Source organism: Symsagittifera roscoffensis, chromosome 2, assembly GCF_963678635.1.
Source record: "Symsagittifera roscoffensis chromosome 2, txSymRosc1.1, whole genome shotgun sequence".
Lineage (NCBI taxonomy): Eukaryota > Metazoa > Xenacoelomorpha > Acoela > Convolutidae > Symsagittifera > Symsagittifera roscoffensis.
In genome coordinates, this window is record NC_087063.1 from 10,675,570 (window position 1) to 10,695,798 (window position 20,229).

A 20,229-nucleotide genomic window follows, 5' to 3' on the forward strand; every position below is an offset into this window, starting at 1 on the left:
AGCCATCCCCTCTCCTCTCCCCCTCCCCCTCTCCCCTCCCCCTATTATACAAATATGTAGATAGTATGCGAAAATAAAATGCTCTAACCGGAAAAAATAAATCTGTAATCCGCGAAGACTGAATGCGCAAAAATGCTGTCAGCCAGTCAAATATAATTCATTTTTCATTAAAGTGCTGATTTGAAACGATCAAAATTTGAAGTTTCAAACGCCTTTTTCTAAAATTGGGTAAAGATTAGAAAAAAACTGAAGCCTGCAATAACTTAGATTTCAAAAATCGTATCTAAAAGTTTGAAGTTTGTTTTTAAGCTGAGATGTGGATTTTTATACAGTAAATTGACCTTTTTTGGCTAATAACCAAATGTGTATTCTTTTATACATACTTTTGAAGTTGTACCCTTGAGGTGTGTAAAAGGCTTTTTTTCAATTAAATATCTCATCAATTAGTTTGATAGTTATAGTTTCAGAATAATTGTTTAATATTTAAATAAAACCAAAATTTCATTTTTTGGGGGGTAAGGAGTTAAATTGAGAATTTCGAAGAAAGCATTGCAACATATTAATTGTGGTGAAGATTTATGTTTGTTCTTTTCACTTTTCTGTCTACTTTTAGCCATGTTTGAAAAAATACCGTTTGAATGTTTAAATGTTGTTCACTGTGTCCGGTTGATTTAAAATTAGCCCTGTATTTCGAAGGAAATAAGCAATAAGCAAAAAAGTTAGTCAGTTTTGGACAGTATGAAGGTCATGATTGGTTGACATTTTTTGGGTTTGGTTTTGCGCTCATGAGAATAACTCCTCCCCTCAAACCCTTTTTTATTTTTCTGACTTTCGTAACAAAAATAACGGAATAGTTGTGCTCGGGGTGATTTTTTCTTCATACAAATTTCTACTTCTTATCAAATCATTTTTGACAAAAAATTTTTAAAATCATTCAAAAAATTTTGTTGTCTGGATCTTAAAATCTGAAAACATTTTTCACCTGTGATCTGTTTTTTCTCTTAAGTTGTGGCGGTTTAAAGATTGGTATTTTGGCCTATTTGGGAAAATCAACGCGCGATATAATTCGCGCTATTAACGCGTAAGCCGAGGTTTCATCCGGCTTAGAAATCGTTCCAAATTGATTTGTTAATAGGAGCGAAATCTATCACTTTGTACTTTATTTGGCGTGTGGGGGGATAATTTTTACAAAAAATTCTCAATTTGATTAAAAAAATCATTTCAAAATTTTGTTACAATTAATTTTTTCATGCTATTACGGCTCCATAGACCTTGAAAGGTACGTTAGCGCGGCTAATTATACATCTGTTTTATAATGTAGTCATTTCATATAGAAAATTTTGGGTCAGTTTTCAGCAAAGTGTTATTTAAAATTCAGAAAACGGTTTAACCTTAGGAACTATAACCTGAACTAAATTCTGTTTATTTCGATTTTTGCTTAAATTTATTTATTGGTTGTAGTTGATGAAAATTTTTTCTGTTCAGCCTCAACTTATTGGAACAAATTATGAACTATTATTTTTTTCACAAAATATTCAGGCTGATGAGAGTTGTTCAAATGCCCATTTTCCGCAGTTGCTAAAAATCGTATAAACTTATGAATAAAAAAGGATTACTCGAATTATGGGGAAAAATGTTACCAGTTATTCTGTAAACTCTAAATTCAACTGATATTTTGAGTTTTTTCCAACCATTTACTGGACCGTCCTTATTTGCATATGAATACTTTGGTGCGGCGACTCAGAAATTTTCAGAGGACGCATTAAAAAACCAAATTATTGGGGAAAAACTGAGAGTTTTGTTGAAAAAAAAATGATAATTGAAAAAAAAATGATAATTGGGAAAATTTTAGGCTTTTCCCAAAGAAAATTTTTTCATGTAAGTTATCACGTTGTTCTGAAATTACGTTATTCTTTCCAACGCTAACCCCCCCCTCGACGAAACAGTTTCTCATCAGCCATGAGATCAACCGCTCCAGACTTGCATTCTTAGCTCAGTACTCACAGGACCTCTCTTCTATGTCAACCGAGGTCTTAGCCAACAGCCGGACAAAATTGCAATTGTTTCGAAAGTCTGTCAATCTACACTACAACTATACGCTGACTAAAATCGGAGACATATATTTCCAAAGAAAGAGAAACAGTCATCAAAAATTGAAATTAAAACAGTCGAAAGTTGTTCAGCCAAAAAAAAACTTTCTATTAATTATTTTGCAGAAAAACAAAAAACATTAGTGCAATATATTTTACACCAAAAACCACAGATAGCTTCCTGGAATGATATTGTCTTGTGGCATGATCAAATCAACATTTCTATAAGTTAGCATGCAAGCATAATTCTTAAATTTATTTATTGGCCGTAGTGGATGAAAATCCTTTCTGTTCAGCCTCAACTTATTGGAACAAGTTATGATTTATTAAGTTTTTCACAAAATTTTTAGACTGATGAGAGTTGTTCAAATGCCCATATTCCGCAGTTGCTAAAAATCGTAAAAGCTTATGAATAAAAAAGAATTGCTCGAATTATGGGAAAAAATGTTACCAGTTATTCTGTAAACCCTAAATTTAACTGTTGTTTTCAGTTTTTCCCGACCATTTAAGCGACCGTCCAAATTATTGGGAAAAAATGAGATTTTTGTCCGAAAAAGGAGTGATAACTGGGAAAATTTTAGTCTTTTCCCAAAGAAAAATTGTTCATGTAAGTTATCACGCTGTTCTGAAATTACGTTATTCTTTCCAACGCTGCCCCCTCTCGACGAAACAGTTTCTCATCAGCCATGAGATCAACCACTCCAGACTGGCATTCTTAGCTCAGTACTCACAGTACCTCTCTTCGATGTCAACCGAGGTTTTAGCCAACAGCCGGACAAAATTGCAATTGTTTCGAAAGTCTGTCAATCTACACTACAACTATACGCTGACTAAAATCGGAGACATATATTTCCAAAGAAAGAGAAACAGTCATCAAAAATTGAAATTAAAACAGTCGAAAGTTGTTCAGCCAAAAAAAAACTTTTTATTAATTTTTTTGCAGAAAAACAAAAAAAAATAGTGCAATATATTTTACTCCAAAAACCACAGTTAGCTTCCTGGAATGATATTGTCTTGTGGCATGATTAAATCAACATTTCTATAAGTTAGCATGCAAGCATAATTCTTTGATTTATTTATTGGCCGTAGTGGATGAAAATTCTTTCTGTTCAGCCTCAACTTATTGGAACAAGTTATGATTTATTAAGTTTTTCACAAAAATTTTAGACTGATGAGAGTTGTTCAAATGCCCATATTCCGCAGTTGCTAAAAATCGTAAAAGCTTATGAATAAAAAAGAACTGCTCGAATTATGGGAAAAAATGTTACCAGTTATTCTGTAAACCCTAAATTTAACTGTTATTTTGAGTTTTTCCCGACCATTTAAGCGACCGTCCAAATTATTGGGAAAAAATGAGATTTTTGTCCGAAAAAGGAGTGATAACTGGGAAAATTTTAGTCTTTTCCCAAAGAAAAATTGTTCATGTAAGTTATCACGCTGTTCTGAAATTACATTATTCTCTCCAACGCTGCCCCTCTCTACGAAACAGTTTCTCATCAGCCATGAGATCAACCACTCCAGACTGGCATTCTTAGCTCAGGACTCACAGGACCTCTCTTCTATGTCAACCGAGGTCTTAGCCAACAGCAGGACGACACTGCAATTGTTTCGAAAGTCTGTCAATCTGCACTACAACTGGCTGCTGACTGACATCAGAGACCAAATTTTCCGTAGAAAAAAAAACAGTCGAAAAAGTTGTAAGAACGTTAATTTTTAGTCCCAATTTTTTGCTCTAAGCATTTGTGCAATAAAATTTGAGTACAAACCGAACAAAATCCGACCCGAATCAATAAATACTCGTTAAACTAACATGAACAAAAATTCCATACATCTCAGAAAACTGCTGAAAAAAATTCTTAGCTAGATTTTACAGGAAGCTGAAAAGGGTCTGAATGCCCCAAAAAAAATTGACAGAGTGTTTCTTTTTATTTACCCTAGACGTAGTAAAACAACAAAATTGGATTTTTATGTTCCAAAAGTCAAAAATTGTTGCTTCTCCCTGCTTTAGTTTTGTTGAGTGAGTAGTTTGAGCCAACTTCTTACCTCAGTTTTTACTCCTAGACATTGTCAGAATCTAATAACAGTTCACTCAAATCGATTTTTTTTATTACCGGTGCAATAGCGAAATTTGGAATTTTTGGAATCGGTGCAATAGCGAAACGCCGCATAAAGACCCCAAAAACGTTCTCTCAGCATCACTGCCCGGTCTCTACCCTAGTTTTGTGTGTTGGTTTGGATTGATTTTTTACCTCGAGTCTTGCTGAGGGGTTGTCTCATTTTAAGATCAATACACTCAACTCGTCAGCTTCCGTTCTCGGCCGTTCACGTTTCAGTCCGCAAACGAACCACTTTGGCCTTTAATCTTTTAGTCTGCATTACCATGCACACATAGACGTAACTGTACAGTTCACCCGAAGACCTTGTCATACATTATTTTTTAATCTGAGAGTCTAAATTTTACCTAAAAATAACTTAATGTGGCGTTCCTCACAACTATAACAGTTCTCATCATAGGAGCAAGCTCTGTTTTTTATGCAATAAAAGCTCAACCTTGAAGGCTGAGAGATAGGTTGCAAAGAAGCTGTTCAGCCATAAAAAGACTTTCTATAATTTTTTTTGCAAAGTTCAAAAGAAAATAGTGCAATATGTTTTTACACAATAACCCTCAGTTAGCTTCCCGGAATGATATTGTTTTGCGGCATGATTTATCCAACAATTCTATAAATAAGTATGCAAGCAATCATTTTTAATGTTTGCTCGCTTTGAAATTAAATAGACTTTTAAACAATTATAGAAACCGGATAACTGCAACCGGATAACTGCAATTTATTGTCACCGAGAAGGGACAGACAATATTCGCCCTGTTTTACTGGAATCTGCCCCCCATAATTATTTCAATTTTGAACCATAATGTTTCTCGAAAAAAAAATGAAAGAATTCAAAAGCAATATAAAGCTTTGCAACAAATTTCTGGCTTGAATTCAAAGTTTTAAACATTATATCAAGATACAGCCGAAATTTGAAAGTCATAGTTGAAAAAGTTAACAAGAAAAAAAATATTATAAAAAACAACGAAAACCATTCAAAAGGAAGCAAACTAAACTGTCCGCCCTGATTTTCCCCGTAAAACATATTTTCAGTTTTAATTCAAAGTCCTTCATAAATTTCAAACGAATTTCGTTTTTTGTTTACCTTGTCAATTAAAAGTACTTAAATTTATTTGAAATTAGGTTTATTGAGTTGCTAGTTTTTTTTATCTGTTAACGTTAGGTTAAAAGACCAGATAAACTTGCTCATAGAATTTCATCCATTCAGCCGGATTTTTTTCGAGTTGATAACACTGTGCTAATTTATTGCCTCGAATTTTGCTCCCAGGGGTTGTCTGAGGCTCAGAGTGTTCACTCGATACATGATGGCTACCGAACCGTCTTCGCTTACAGCGAACAATACCTCGTCTTCTCCTGCAATGGCGTCTTCCGATCTTGCCGATAAGATCAATGGTCCCACGCTAGCTAGAATGAAGCTTGAAAAAGGGCTAGATATAAACCATGAGTGCATACTTGAGGCCATTGAAAGGAAATTAAAATTAAAAATGGCTTCAGAGTTGTAGAGAAACCTTGCAAAAAGCCGTTTCCAAAAAGGAATAAATCCTCTTTTTAAACCCCCGAGAATCCGACAAAGCAGCCTTGGAACATTGGTTGGAGCTTCTAACACACAAAAACGATGAAATTACCTCTGAAGCCCGACAATATCTTGACGCGAAATAGACCCTTAGCCAATTTGAAAACTGCAACCACATCACTCAAAAGTCACGTGGAATCTTCAAAGCATTTTTAAGTGTCAATAATTTTTAGCCAAAGAAGTCGAGAGCTGAAAATTGCAACCTTACGCCATAAAGAAATAGAGCGACCAAATGAAGCTAAACTTCGCTTGAAAAAAGAGAAAAAAAGTTAGAACTGGAAGAGTTGGCCAACGAAAGTTGGCCGAAGCCATCTTATCTGAAAATGCGATTCTTGAAGACGTTAAAGAGAACTCAAGTTCGCTAGACTTGCCCGAGGAGAAAATTTTGCCGGAAGTAAAATGACAGAAAACTGGGTGAAGAAAAAACAACCCAAGATGTTCAGTCTGCGCAAAAAACCATACCGTCACCAAGTGCTGCTGATTTCAAACCATTCCGTGTTAACCCAGTTAACCGATCTTTCTACTAGTCTCGACTATTCAATTGGATAAAAATAACACCAATATTGGAATTTTTTTTTATTCTAGATCTGAAAAAGTCATAATCCAAAATAACACTCAATACATTCCGAATCTTCCGCAACCGTATATTAAATCTACTCTGCTACCCGTTGATTTCATTCAAACTGATCTTACTCAAAGACCAAAGTTTGCTGCCGAGTAGAAGCTGTGATTTTCTTGTCTGCAATTGGACCATATTTTTCTAAAATTCCCAATTACTAGAAAAGGCAAGAAGCTTGATTGCAACAGCACTCACATGCCCTCTCTCACGAAGCCGAAAAATATACCCCGCAAAAGACTCAACAAAGTCCCAATCGGGAGGAAAAACTTCTTTGCATTCCGCTAGTCTCCAACTGGAGACAGTAATGTTGAAGGTACTTGCGCTACCTCCGTTCTCCGTGTTTACGGTCTGCTTCAAATAGTTGAATTGAGGTTGACCAGCAACTCAACCAGCTCTAATATTCTTGTTCTTTGTGATTCAGCTTGCAGTCGCTCATGGATTCCCGCTCAACTTGATGAAAAACTTAAATTGTTCGGCGAACAGTTGAACCTCACCGTCAATCGAATAAATTCACAAAAAACTTTAAATGCCGGAACAAGTAGATCTAGTAATTTTACATATTAATGAATCAAACTCATAGAAATTCCACGCACAACTTTCTGTGAAGACAGGTTTAAAATTTAGGGTCTGATACCATCAATGTCACTGAACTTTAAAAAGTTTATCATCATTATGCTCCAGTGCCTTTCTTGACGTAGAAAGGATATTCTGATGTGGAAATAATTAAAGGCAAAATTTTTTCACGCCATCCAACCTTTACAATTTCACGGTGGTAAAACCAGAAATTCAACATTTGCGGTACCCCTACCTATCGGTTGATTTTTCAGTGGTCCTCTACCTTCATCTTTAGGTTTGCCATCTGACAGAAAACTGGGTGAAGAAAAAACAACCCAAGATGTTCAGTCTGCGCAAAAAACCGTACCGTCACCAAGTGCTGCTGATTTCAAACCATTTCGCGTTAACCTAGTTAACCGATCTTTCTACTAGTCTCGACTATTCAATTGGATGAAAATAACACCAATATTGGAAGTTTTTTTTGTTCTAGATCTGAAAAAGTCATAATCCAAAATAACACTTAATACATTCCGAATCTTCCGCAACCGTCTATTAAATCTACTCTGCTACCCGTTGATTTCATTCAAACCGGGTAATCTAGCCAGAGTCAAAATGTAGCTTAATTGTCGTCTAAAGTCAAAAGTGGAAACGTGCCAAACACGATTTTCGAATATACGAATTCGAATTTTACATTAACCAGTAGTGGAACCGTCTTCTACTAGCCGGAGTCTGAGTTTACTAAAACGCTGCTCAACATTTTCCTGACCATCGAGATGGAGTATTCAACTTTTATAAAATTGACGACATCAATCACGTTGATCGAAACAAACCGCGCTATCCGCCAAGTAACGATCGAAGACCTCGCTGAGATTGTAACCATGAACCGTTAAGTTCCGCTACCTGAATGGAATTTGTCTTGATACAACGGTGATCTCTTACATTGGCATGAATAATTTGGCCAGTTGCTAGCGCTGTCGACTCCGCCCGTTTGACTTGTGACATCACATTGACGTTCTTGAAAACTCCTGTGACTGGGAAAGCCAAAAATGCAGATTTTGCGTATTCCGGTGTTATGTATAAAGATTCTTTGAAGTTTCTTATTAGTAATTTTAGCCTGCCACAAACGGTAGTTGATGCTCATCTTGCGAAACTAAATGTTTTCCCCTTATTGCAGATGCAAAATTCCGACAGCATCATAAGTTTCGCTTCTACCATCTCAAATCTTTTTGGTGTGTTTAAGTTACTCTCCTACACACAAGTTTTGGAACGTGTTGCTTTGCTGAATCAAGCATTAGGTAAACTGCCGCCCAACATCGAGGAATCAAGAGCTCTTTACTCAGTTTAAAGGAGTCTTTACCAACGACATTTGCTCTATTTCAAGGAATGGCTGGCATAAAAAGCAGACGCATGAGCGAATGCGCGCTAACACTCCCAGAAAAGGAAATCATTAAAATCAGGCCCTTCTAAAACAGTAACGAAGATTTTGTTTTCTATTTTCAAAAGTGTCTGACGGAAAACCCTCTCAACAGTATCCGCCATGTGTTGTTTGTAACGGCAATAATGCCATTTGACCTTGTAGCTTCTACAAGGAGAAAAATGTTACTCAAAGACCAAAGTTTGCTGCCGAGCAGATGCTGTGATTTTCTTGTCTGCAATTGGACCATATTTTTCTAAAATTCCCAATTACTAGAAAAAGCAAGAAGCTTGATTGCAACAGCACTCAAATGCCCTCTTTCACGAAGCCGAAAAATATACCCCGCAAAAGACTCAACAAATTCCCAATCAGGAGGAAAAACTTCTTCGCATTCCGCTAGTCTCCAACTGGAGACAGTAATGTTGAAGGTACTTGCGCTACCTCCGTGCTCCGTGTTTACGGTCTGCTTCAAATATTTGAATTGAGGTTGACCAGCAACTCAACCAGCTCTAATATTCTTGTTCTTTGTGATTCAGCTTGCAGTCGCTCATGGATTTCCGCTCAACTTGATGAAAAATTTAAATTGTTCGGCGAACAGTTGAACCTCACCGTCAATCGAATAAATTCACAAAAAACTTTTAATGCCGGAACAAGTAGATCCAGTAATTTTGCATATTAATGAATCCAACTCATATAAATTCCACGCACAACTTTATGTGAAGACAGGTTTAAAATTTAGGGTCTGATACCATCAATGGCACTGAACTTAAAAAAGTTTATCATCATTATGCTCCAGTGCCTTTCTTGACGAGAAAGGATATTATGATGTGGAAATAATTAAACGCAAAATTTTTTCACGCCATCCGACCTTTACAATTTCACGGTGGTAAAACCGGAAATTCAACATTTGCGGTACCCCTACCTATCGGTTGGTTTTTCAGTGGTCCTCTACCTTCATCTTTAGGTTTGCCATCTCACTGTTTCAAATGTAGCGTTGAAGACAATTCTCTTGTATAGCAATTCAAAAATTGAAATGAACTTGAGTCCTACGTTACTTATAAATCAGCCGATCCGCGTTCAGCATCAGACAAGGAAGCTCAAAAACTCCAAAGATCCTGAACTGAAAAAATTTTACGGTAAAACTATTCAGGACGATTTGGAAATGGGGTATATCGTTCCTATTAAATCCAGTTATTTGAACACGCTCACTGACCACGCGTGGCATTTACCTAATCATCCAGTGTTTAACCCGAAAAAACAATGAAAGGTGAGGCGTGTTTTAAACGGTGCTTCGAAGTTTAAGGGTGCATCCTTGAACCAGTCACTTTTGGCAGGGCCTGATCTGTTGCAGAACTTGTTGAGAGTGCTACCCCGGTTAAAAGAACATTAGTTTGCAGTCTCGGTAAACATTGAAGGAATGTTACTTCAGGTTGGGTTCATTCCAGCTGACCAGCCGTGGTTGCGTTTTTTGTGGCGTAAGGACTCCTCAAGTGAGGCAAACGTTTTTAAATACACTCGTCACATCTTCGGCGCTTGTGACTCCCCACTTGTGCAAAATCTGCGCTCAAACAAACCGCGAGAGATAATTACGCCGAGTTCCGGCTGCTTCAACTGTTGCGATAGATAACTTTTATATCGATGACTTCTTAGGTTTTATTGTCGACCCGAATGAAGCGCTAAATCTGAGCAAAAAACTTGTTAGTTTATTGAGTCTAGGAGGTTTTAGGTTAACCAAGTTTGTCAGTAATGTCGCAGATTTAGCAGAAAAGTTAAATATAGAGAACAACAAGACAGACACTGTACACGAATTCAACCTGAACGACACCGCAACGCACGTATTAGGTCTAAGGTGGGATAATAAAAATGATTCCTTAAACGTTAGTCGTGGCGTGATCAAAGATATAACAAAACCGATTACGCATCGCACCGTTTTAAGTTACGTCTCGTCGGTTTTCGACCCAATCGGTTTAGTTGCACCGTGCCCGGCTTTTACTGAAGTATAAATAGCGTGGTTCGGGTCAGCAGTGGGATGAGCCATTGTCAGGTGAACTTCAAGAAAAGCTCAAAAAGTGGTACCAACACTAAGCCGACTAACAATTTCTCGCTGGTTCTTCGACACCCCGGTTGACCAAATAGATCTGATACGTTTGATGACAACTCCCAGGACGTCTTTTGCTCGATTGCTTTCCTGCGCGCTCGCTCCGTCGTCACAAATGAAGCCAAGATTGCTTTTCTTTTCAGAAAATCTAGAGCAGCACCGATGAGAACGCTTTCAATCCCTACGCTTGAATTGCAAGCAGTATTACTGACGAGCCGTCTGAGACTTGAAATGGAGAAACCTTTGACGATAAAAATCGAAAGCTAATGCATGTGGACAGATAGCACTACTGTTTCGCAGTGGTTGAACTCTACAAGCAAGTGGCCTGTCTTTGTGGCTTATCGGGTTTCCGAAATTCTCGAATCCACCATATTTGATGAGTGGTTCCATGTGTCAAGTGGCCAAAATCCAGCAGATACCGGCAATCGCGGAATAACTGCTGAGGCTTTGAAAGAAAGCGGTTGGGTGAAAGTTCCACGCTTTTTGAAAACTAATGATTGGCCTTTCAAACCTGACTCAGAACCTCTCACCAGCCTAAGAATGAAAGGATCTTCATATGACTTGAATGAAGCTATTTAGCAGCTATAAATTCCACTTGCACATCTAAAATCACCGTTCCAGTATGGAAAGATTTTAATTCTTTTCTGAAACTCTAAAAAATCGCTGCTTTTGTGCTGAGATTATCACCTCATCACCGTCAAAATTGCAACATTCGTTCGACAACCGATCCATCCAAAGTAGAATTAGCTAAGCAAAAGCGAATGGTTCTGGCTCAGTTAGAGTCATTCCCCGTCGAAGTCAACGCATTTCACAAAAAAACAGTCCCTTGAGAAGTCTAGCCGAGCAGCTTCTTTCGCTGTTTATCGGTCCCGCTAGTCTAGTCTGTTCCACTAGGCGTATTCGCCGTCTCGCCGCCATTGAATTTATCATTAGGCATCCCATCATTTTGGATAGCCGACATCTACTCGTGATAATGCCTTTAACATTTACTTACCAAAAGAATCATCAACGAAGTGTTGTTTATCTGCGCACTGTTATACAATTAGAGTACGTTGTATTGGGGCTCCTTACTGCCCTTCATTCAATGGAACACCATTGGTTGTTATGCCAAAAACAAAAGCCTAATAACTACGCCAATGATGGTTGACCTTCCGCTCGATCGACTGGGTTACCGACAACCGCCGTTCGCGAACTGCGGAGTAGATTAGTTCGTACTGTTCCACGCAATGATTCGACGAAGCTCGGAGAAACGCTGGGGCTTCTTATTCACGTATATGACGACACGTGCTGTTTACCTATAACTTGCTCCGTCAATGGATACAAACGTCTGTGTAATGGGAATAGAATGATTCATTGCTCCGCGGGGAACGCCTCCCGTCTTCTGGTCGGACAATGGTACGAATTTCGTTAGCTTGGCCAAAAAGCTGATTTCGTTCATCGAGAACTGGAATCACCATGCACCCGTTCTGCTCTTTTATAAATACCTAGCCTGGAAATTCAATCCACTCAGTGCTCCTCATCATGGAGATGTGTGGGAAAGGCTCGTCCGGAGCAACAAAAAAGCTTTTTTTAATGATATTCTGGCAACACGAAAAATCACTGAGGAAGTCCTCATAACCACGTTTTGTTTAGTTGAGCCGACTCTGAACAACCTTCCGCTCACACCTGCATCCTCCGATCCAAACAATTTCAAAGCGTGACGCCGAATCACTTCCTTTTTGGACACCGCGAAAGTAGCTCTCCGCCACTAGCTTTCGAGCAGAACTTCAATCATCGAAAGCGCTAGGTCCAAGCGCAATCCTATGCAAATTCCATCTAGACTCGTTGGCTCCGTGATTACGTACCAATGCTTAAGAAACGTGCGAAATGGTTTTCTTCTCCAGAATCATAGTTGAAAACTGGAGATCTCGTTTGGATGATTGAGGAAACTAGTTCAAGAGGCCATAACCCGTTAGCCCGAGCCCAGTCATTGAACTATGGCAACTACGGCATAGCAAGGTCCGCTGTAATTAGACCGGCAACCGGCGAGAACACACGTCCGATCGTAAAAATCGCACTCGCTCTCGCTCCTTTGGGGGCGGAGGATGTTAGCGCGTCTAATTATACGTCGGACGTGTTGTTTTTTTTTTTTTAGAAAAATTGTCCCCCCCCCAAAGTGGTTTCAAGTTGAGAATTTTCGACAAATCAAAATCGGGTGACTTCTCATGCAGCGCGTCCTAATTTTAGAGCAAACTAAATGCTGGGGTGGAGCATCGTAACTTTTTCTATTTGAGAGAAGGGGGTTGGGAGAATTTTGGGATATCAGTTTTATCCTAAAAACTTGTTTGATATTAATGAGATTGCTCAGTAGAATTCAAAAACTGGACAATGTTAACATCCTATCTTCCAAAATTGTTTGGAGGGGGAGGAGAATGTTAACTTGGTGCTATTTCAATTTTCTTTTCGAAAAACCGCCCCCCCCCTAAAAAATTTTCTCTGCACGCCACTGTGTAAAATTGTAAAATGTATGCAATTCTCGGACATAAATCTGGGTTATAAGTTTTTGTTTTTCTCCAATTTTTTTATTATAATTCGAATCATTAGCGGTAACAGACATATCTTTAACTGCCCATTTTTTATGGTTTTTTTTTGCAAACTAAATATCATAGTTTATAAATAATCCTTTACAATTTTTTTCAAGAACTCATGCTATTTCCTCATGTGTCTATAGTCTGTAGATTATTTTGTTTCCAATTTTTAAATTATCGAAGTATTTTAAGTTTTGTTATCAAAATTTCAACATTTTTTCTCAAACAATCAGATTCATTTGAATGCTGAAAATGATTTATTTTGAATACTTGTTTAGAGTTTATGATTTTCATAAAATGATTTTCCTATGCGATTCTTTGTCATGATTAACGCTAATTATGAACTAAAATAGCCTAATTTTTAAAAAGCATTGTTTTAAGATGAAAGCAAGGACAGCCGGTTACTGTGCAATTTGCAAGTTCCGACCATAGTCTTTAAAAAAACTACAAGAGTAAGTTTTTTTTTAATTAATTTTTCTGCGTGGGTTGATGCAAAAAGTCTGAAATAAACTATACTTACAGGCAAGTTAGACAGAAATGTTTTTTTCTTAGAAAAATGACTGAAAAAACAAAAATAAAAAAAATCTTCAAAGGGTTTTAAAAAATTGTTTTTCAAATCTTGTTCCTGAAAATTTTCCATTTTTTTTTTGAAGTTTTTAGTTCCCAGATTGGAGCTACGAAATTCCAACAGTTAATTTTTCTTGCTTAAGGTTAAATTTTTAGGGATTAACTTTATACTAATTAAGCTGTTGAATGCCCGCTTTATTCGCTCGAAGTTAGACGAAAAATCAAAAATTTCAAACCTGTTTTTCTCGACACTGAAATTTTTTTTGAAATTTGAAATGTCGTTCGCATCACGACTGAAAGGGCTTTATTATGATATATTTATCAGCCCAGTCCCATGATTATTTGTGATAGGTGATTTTGAGTGGAAAACAAAAAGAAGAAAAATTGAAACACACCCCGAATACAAAGTTCATCCCCATTTTCAGCCAACGTTTCAGCCAACGTTTTAGAGCAAACTAAATGCTGGGGTGGAGCATCGTAACTTTTTCTATTTGAGATAAGGGGGTTGGGAGGATTTTGGGATATCAGTTTTATCCTAAAAACTTGTTTGATATTAATGAGATTGCTCAGTAGAATTCAAAAACTGGACAATGTTAACATCCTATCTTCCAAAATTGTTTGGAGGGGGAGGAGAATGTTAACTTGGTGCTATTTCAATTTTCTTTTCGAAAAACCGCCCCCCCCCCCCCTAAAAAATTTTCTCTGCACGCCACTGTGTAAAATTGTAAAATGTATGCAATTCTCGGACATAAATCTGGGTTATAAGTTTTTGTTTTTCTCCAATTTTTTTATTATAATTCGAATCATTAGCGGTAACAGACATATCTTTAACTGCCCATTTTTTATGGTTTTTTTTTGCAAACTAAATATCATAGTTTATAAATAATCCTTTACAATTTTTTTCAAGAGCTCATGCTATTTCCTCATGTGTCTATAGTCTGTAGATTATTTTGTTTCCAATTTTTAAATTATCGAAGTATTTTAAGTTTTGTTATCAAAATTTCAACATTTTTTCTCAAACAATCAGATTCATTTGAATGCTGAAAATGATTTATTTTGAATACTTGTTTAGAGTTTATGATTTTCATAAAATGATTTTCCTATGCGATTCTTTGTCATGATTAACGCTAATTATGAACTAAAATAGCCTAATTTTTAAAAAGCATTGTTTTAAGATGAAAGCAAGGACAGCCGGTTACTGTGCAATTTGCAAGTTCCGACCATAGTCTTTAAAAAAACTACAAGAGTAAGTTTTTTTTTAATTAATTTTTCTGCGTGGGTTGATGCAAAAAGTCTGAAATAAACTATACTTACAGGCAAGTTAGACAGAAATGTTTTTTTCTTAGAAAAATGACTGAAAAAACAAAAATAAAAAAAATCTTCAAAGGGTTTTAAAAAATTGTTTTTCAAATCTTGTTCCTGAAAATTTTCCATTTTTTTTTTTGAAGTTTTTAGTTCCCAGATTGGAGCTACGAAATTCCAACAGTTAATTTTTCTTGCTTAAGGTTAAATTTTTAGGGATTAACTTTATACTAATTAAGCTGTTGAATGCCCGCTTTATTCGCTCGAAGTTAGACGAAAAATCAAAAATTTCAAACCTGTTTTTCTCGACACTGAAATTTTTTTTGAAATTTGAAATGTCGTTCGCATCACGACTGAAAGGGCTTTATTATGATATATTTATCAGCCCAGTCCCATGATTATTTGTGATAGGTGATTTTGAGTGGAAAACAAAAAGAAGAAAAATTGAAACACACCCCGAATACAAAGTTCATCCCCATTTTCAGCCAACGTTTCAGCCAACGTTTTAGAGCAAACTAAATGCTGGGGTGGAGCATCGTAACTTTTTCTATTTGAGATAAGGGGGTTGGGAGGATTTTGGGATATCAGTTTTATCCTAAAAACTTGTTTGATATTAATGAGATTGCTCAGTAGAATTCAAAAACTGGACAATGTTAACATCCTATCTTCCAAAATTGTTTGGAGGGGGAGGAGAATGTTAACTTGGTGCTATTTCAATTTTCTTTTCGAAAAACCGCCCCCCCCCCCCCCTAAAAAATTTTCTCTGCACGCCACTGTGTAAAATTGTAAAATGTATGCATTTCTCGGACATAAATCTGGGTTATATGTTTTTGTTTTTCTCCAATTTTTTTATTATAATTCGAATCATTAGCGGTAACAGACATATCTTTAACTGCCCATTTTTTATGGTTTTTTTTTGCAAACTAAATATCATAGTTTATAAATAATCCTTTACAATTTTTTTCAAGAGCTCATGCTATTTCCTCATGTGTCTATAGTCTGTAGATTATTTTGTTTCCAATTTTTAAATTATCGAAGTATTTTAAGTTTTGTTATCAAAATTTCAACATTTTTTCTCAAACAATCAGATTCATTTGAATGCTGAAAATGATTTATTTTGAATACTTGTTTAGAGTTTATGATTTTCATAAAATGATTTTCCTATGCGATTCTTTGTCATGATTAACGCTAATTATGAACTAAAATAGCCTAATTTTTAAAAAGCATTGTTTTAAGATGAAAGCAAGGACAGCCGGTTACTGTGCAATTTGCACAGAATGTTCCGACCATAGTCTTTAAAAAAACTACAAGAGTAAGTTTTTTTTTAATTAATTTTTCTGCGTGGGTTGATGCAAAAAGTCTGAAATAAACTATACTTACAGGCAAGTTAGACAGAAATGTTTTTTTCTTAGAAAAATGACTGAAAAAACAAAAATAAAAAAAATCTTCAAAGGGTTTTAAAAAATTGTTTTTCAAATCTTGTTCCTGAAAATTTTCCATTTTTTTTTTTGAAGTTTTTAGTTCCCAGATTGGAGCTACGAAATTCCAACAGTTAATTTTTCTTGCTTAAGGTTAAATTTTTAGGGATTAACTTTATACTAATTAAGCTGTTGAATGCCCGCTTTATTCGCTCGAAGTTAGACGAAAAATCAAAAATTTCAAACCTGTTTTTCTCGACACTGAAATTTTTTTTGAAATTTGAAATGTCGTTCGCATCACGACTGAAAGGGCTTTATTATGATATATTTATCAGCCCAGTCCCATGATTATTTGTGATAGGTGATTTTGAGTGGAAAACAAAAAGAAGAAAAATTGAAACACACCCCGAATACAAAGTTCATCCCCATTTTCAGCCAACGTTTCAGCCAACGTTTCATCAAATTGGAGCTCACGAAAATCAAGTTTCGTAAGACTGGTCCAAAAATCGGAAAAGTCTAGCCCATTTTTTGATAAAAAAGATAGCTCATTTGACTTTTAAATTCTAAACGCGGCTTCCGACAGTTGTTTTAAATTATCTTACATTTGATCCTAGCGAGCTTTCTTTTAGGTGGTCAAATCAGGCGAAAAAATTCCCCATACTTCAAGAAGTTGTCGGAACAATGGGCTGATTGCTTTCTTTTTTTATTTTTGTTTCAATTATGTTTAGTTGTGACAAATCACTGGAAGTTTTATTGCTTTAGCCACCTACGTGACTTACGATGACGGCGGTTTGTCGCTGGCAGAAGTAGGGGATCTTTCCATTTCTGGGAATTCCGAAAAAGACGCCCTCTGTGTTGAAACGGAATTGCAGTTTTTAAGGAGAATGTCACTATTGTTCCCGTGTTCCTCGGGCACTCGACGGTCCCAATACATCTGTGTTGTCGACTTCTGAAGATAAAAAAAATTCAAATCCAGATCCTGCAATAAATGTTAACTGAATCCCGTATCACACTAAAAAGTAATGAAATTAACAATGTCTTGTAAATGTTATAGCCGTTCGGTCGCTTTCATTCTTTTTCTCAAACTGAAATAGACTTTAAATTTGAACCATTGATTTCAAAGCTCTAGATCGCGTTGAGTAATTACCATCAGGCGCGGATCTTGGAATTTCTCGAGGGAGATTTTCAAAAAAGAAACTGTTTTTTAGGTCGACCAAATTGATTTTCTAAGCTCTCCCAAACCATTATAAACACCCTAACTTGACCAATTTTTTCTGCACCGCAGGCAAAGTTTTGGAAAAAAGGCCAAAAAAAGGCGTTCCTAGGCACTTTTTGAAAAATGTCGACCAAAAAATCGCGTTTTTTTGTCGCGAGATCCCCCCTCAAAAAATTAGTTTAGATTGGCGACGAAGGCGCTTTTAGAAAAGTTTTAAGGTCAGTCAGCCAAAAAAGGATATCTCAAATAGTACAAAGGGGGACCCTTTGTGTTGGCAGGGGGTCGAATCCCTCAAAGGAGCGTCCGCCCACACGCCCCCCACCCCCCAAATCCGCTACTGATTACCACGCATACAATACTTGAAAACAATCGGGACATATTGGTGTAAATTTCATCGACTTAATCGTAAATTTCATCATAAAATTCGTAAAAACTCATTTGTGCGGGTAAAATCGTTAAAGAGTTTTCTGATTTTGTTTCTGTAAAAAGTCAACCTTGTTCACTGTAAAAAAGGCAAGTAAGCTGTAGTGTGAATGTACGGTTGACACAATATCCGCATTTTTTTTGCAGTTTCATTCCTTTTCTCACTCGCTTATCTCACCCATTCTGCTTGTATCTTCTGACAATTAATGATATTTCTTCTCTCTCCTGAGCTAATTTAAAAAAAGTTCCTTGAGTTGTTTTGCCAAAAATTTAGGAATAGCCAAAAACAGGACTTTTTTGAGCGGACCAAATTTCCAATTAGAGAGATAAATCTTGACCAAGAAAAAAGCTTGACTCTGATTAGATAGCGAGATAGAAAAACCTTTGAAATATTTTGTCATTTTTAAAAGAAAGTTTGGGGAAAAGCTGCTATCTTACATTTTTCTCCTAAGAAAGTTGTAAAGTTGTAAATTGCCTACAACTTATAATAAGTTATTCAACAATTTTTTTTGTAAGAGGTCAACCGGGGCCGTTATTAATGGTTTACGCTGTTCTAACGCCCCCTTCCTCTCCATTAGCCGTTATGACATAACTTTTAGGGTGTAACCATTAGTACTAGGTATACGTTGTAAAGTGTCGGTGCATATTATCATGACAAAACGAATAAAACTTGAAACTTGAAACGCAATTTCTCCAATTGGGTTGAAATTAGACAAAGTTGAAGGGAACAAAACTTGCGTATTACTACCTGAGGGAATATGGCGCATATTAGTGCAAATTTTGGGCCTAAAAATTTATTTCAAAACGACCATTTTTGACTTTTTTAGTCAATTAAAAATACAAAAGAACAAGACTGCTCGTATCAGGGCGAAGCCCTGAATGTTCCGACTGCCTATTAAGGTTTATGGAGCAGTAATAACATCGAAAAATTAAAAGTAATAAAACAAAATGAATTTTTTTTTTAATTTGAATTTTTGTAAATAAAAATCATCCCCCCCCACACGCCATATAAAGTACAAAAGGATAGATTTTTGCCTACTTGTAACAAATCAATTATGACAAATAAGCTTCGTTAAACCAATTTGGGACGATTTTCTAGGACTGATTAACTCTCCGCTTACGCGTTAATAGCGCGAAATATATCGCGCGTTAATTGTCCCAAATTGGCCAAAATGGCAATCTTTAAACCCCCATAACTTTACGAAAAATGATCACAGGTAAAATATCTTTTCAAAATTGAGCTCAGAAAAACAATACCTTTCGAAAGATATTAAAAAAATTCCGTGAAAAATGGCTAGTTAAAAAAGTCGAAATTTGTCTGAAGAAAAAAAAACCCACCCCCGAGCACAAATATTCCGTTACTTTCGTATCGTAAGTCGGAACAACTACTGAATCAATTGCTGTCAAAAAATACATAAAAGTGAGCTTCTGAAACAAAATTTATGAAAGATATAATCTCTAAAACGTTTCTGTTGAGTGAAACAATTGGTTCATTGCTGACAAAAAATAAACCAATAATAAACTCTTATATAGCCCAACAAGACTGCTCGTATCAGGGCAAAACCTGGAGTGCTCCAACTGCCAATTAATTGGTCTCAAAATACTTTTGGTATTTGAAATACTGGCAAACTACTAAATTTAGGCTGATTAAAATTTTAAAATTTTAGTCTTTTATGGAATTAATAAGAGTGAAACCAATTAGATTACCTCAATTCAATTTTGGATTAATTATGAGTGCCGATAATTTGCCGCGCATAAATAATTTGCGTATTGAGGCAAACTATCAAAGTATTATTCTAACCAGCAAAGCCGCACTTTACTCTCAGGCAAGCGTGATAAGTAGATTTCCGGATCGAAGACCATTGCAGTCAATTTTTTCTAAAATCTGTCTGAAAAAAAAAGCAAGACTGCTCCTATCTGGGCGATGCCTTGAATCTTTTGACTGCGTTTTGAGGTCTATGGAGCAGTAATAACATAAAAAAATTAAAAAGGGTGACGTAAAAATCATCCCCCCACAGGCCATATAAAATTCAAATTGATAAATTTCGCTCCTAGCAACAAAAAACTTCATAATAAAGGCATATAAGCTGCGTTCAACCAATTTGGAACAATTTATGAGCAGGATTAAATCTTCGTTTACGCGTTAACAGCGCGAAAGCGGGACAACAATAAATTTTGAATGATATAAAAAAAATTCCGTCAAAAATTCCTAGTTAAAAAAGTCAAAATTTGTCTGAAAAAAACCCACCCCGAGCACAAATATTCCGTTACTTTCGTTA

At 36.2% G+C, this 20,229-nt stretch overlaps 1 protein-coding gene across 1 annotated transcript in view; it reads left to right on the forward strand.

Moving 5' to 3' along the window:
• The window catches only part of LOC134840275 (uncharacterized), a gene marked incomplete in the record, with an annotated part of 30,307 nt that extends 12,776 nt beyond the window's left edge, over positions 1-17,531 (forward strand). Inside the window, 1 exon segment of the mRNA XM_063856024.1 lies at positions 17,074-17,531. Coding sequence (XP_063712094.1) covers positions 17,074-17,264 — 191 coding nt within the window.
• Between the last annotated feature and the right edge of the window lie 2,698 nt (positions 17,532-20,229).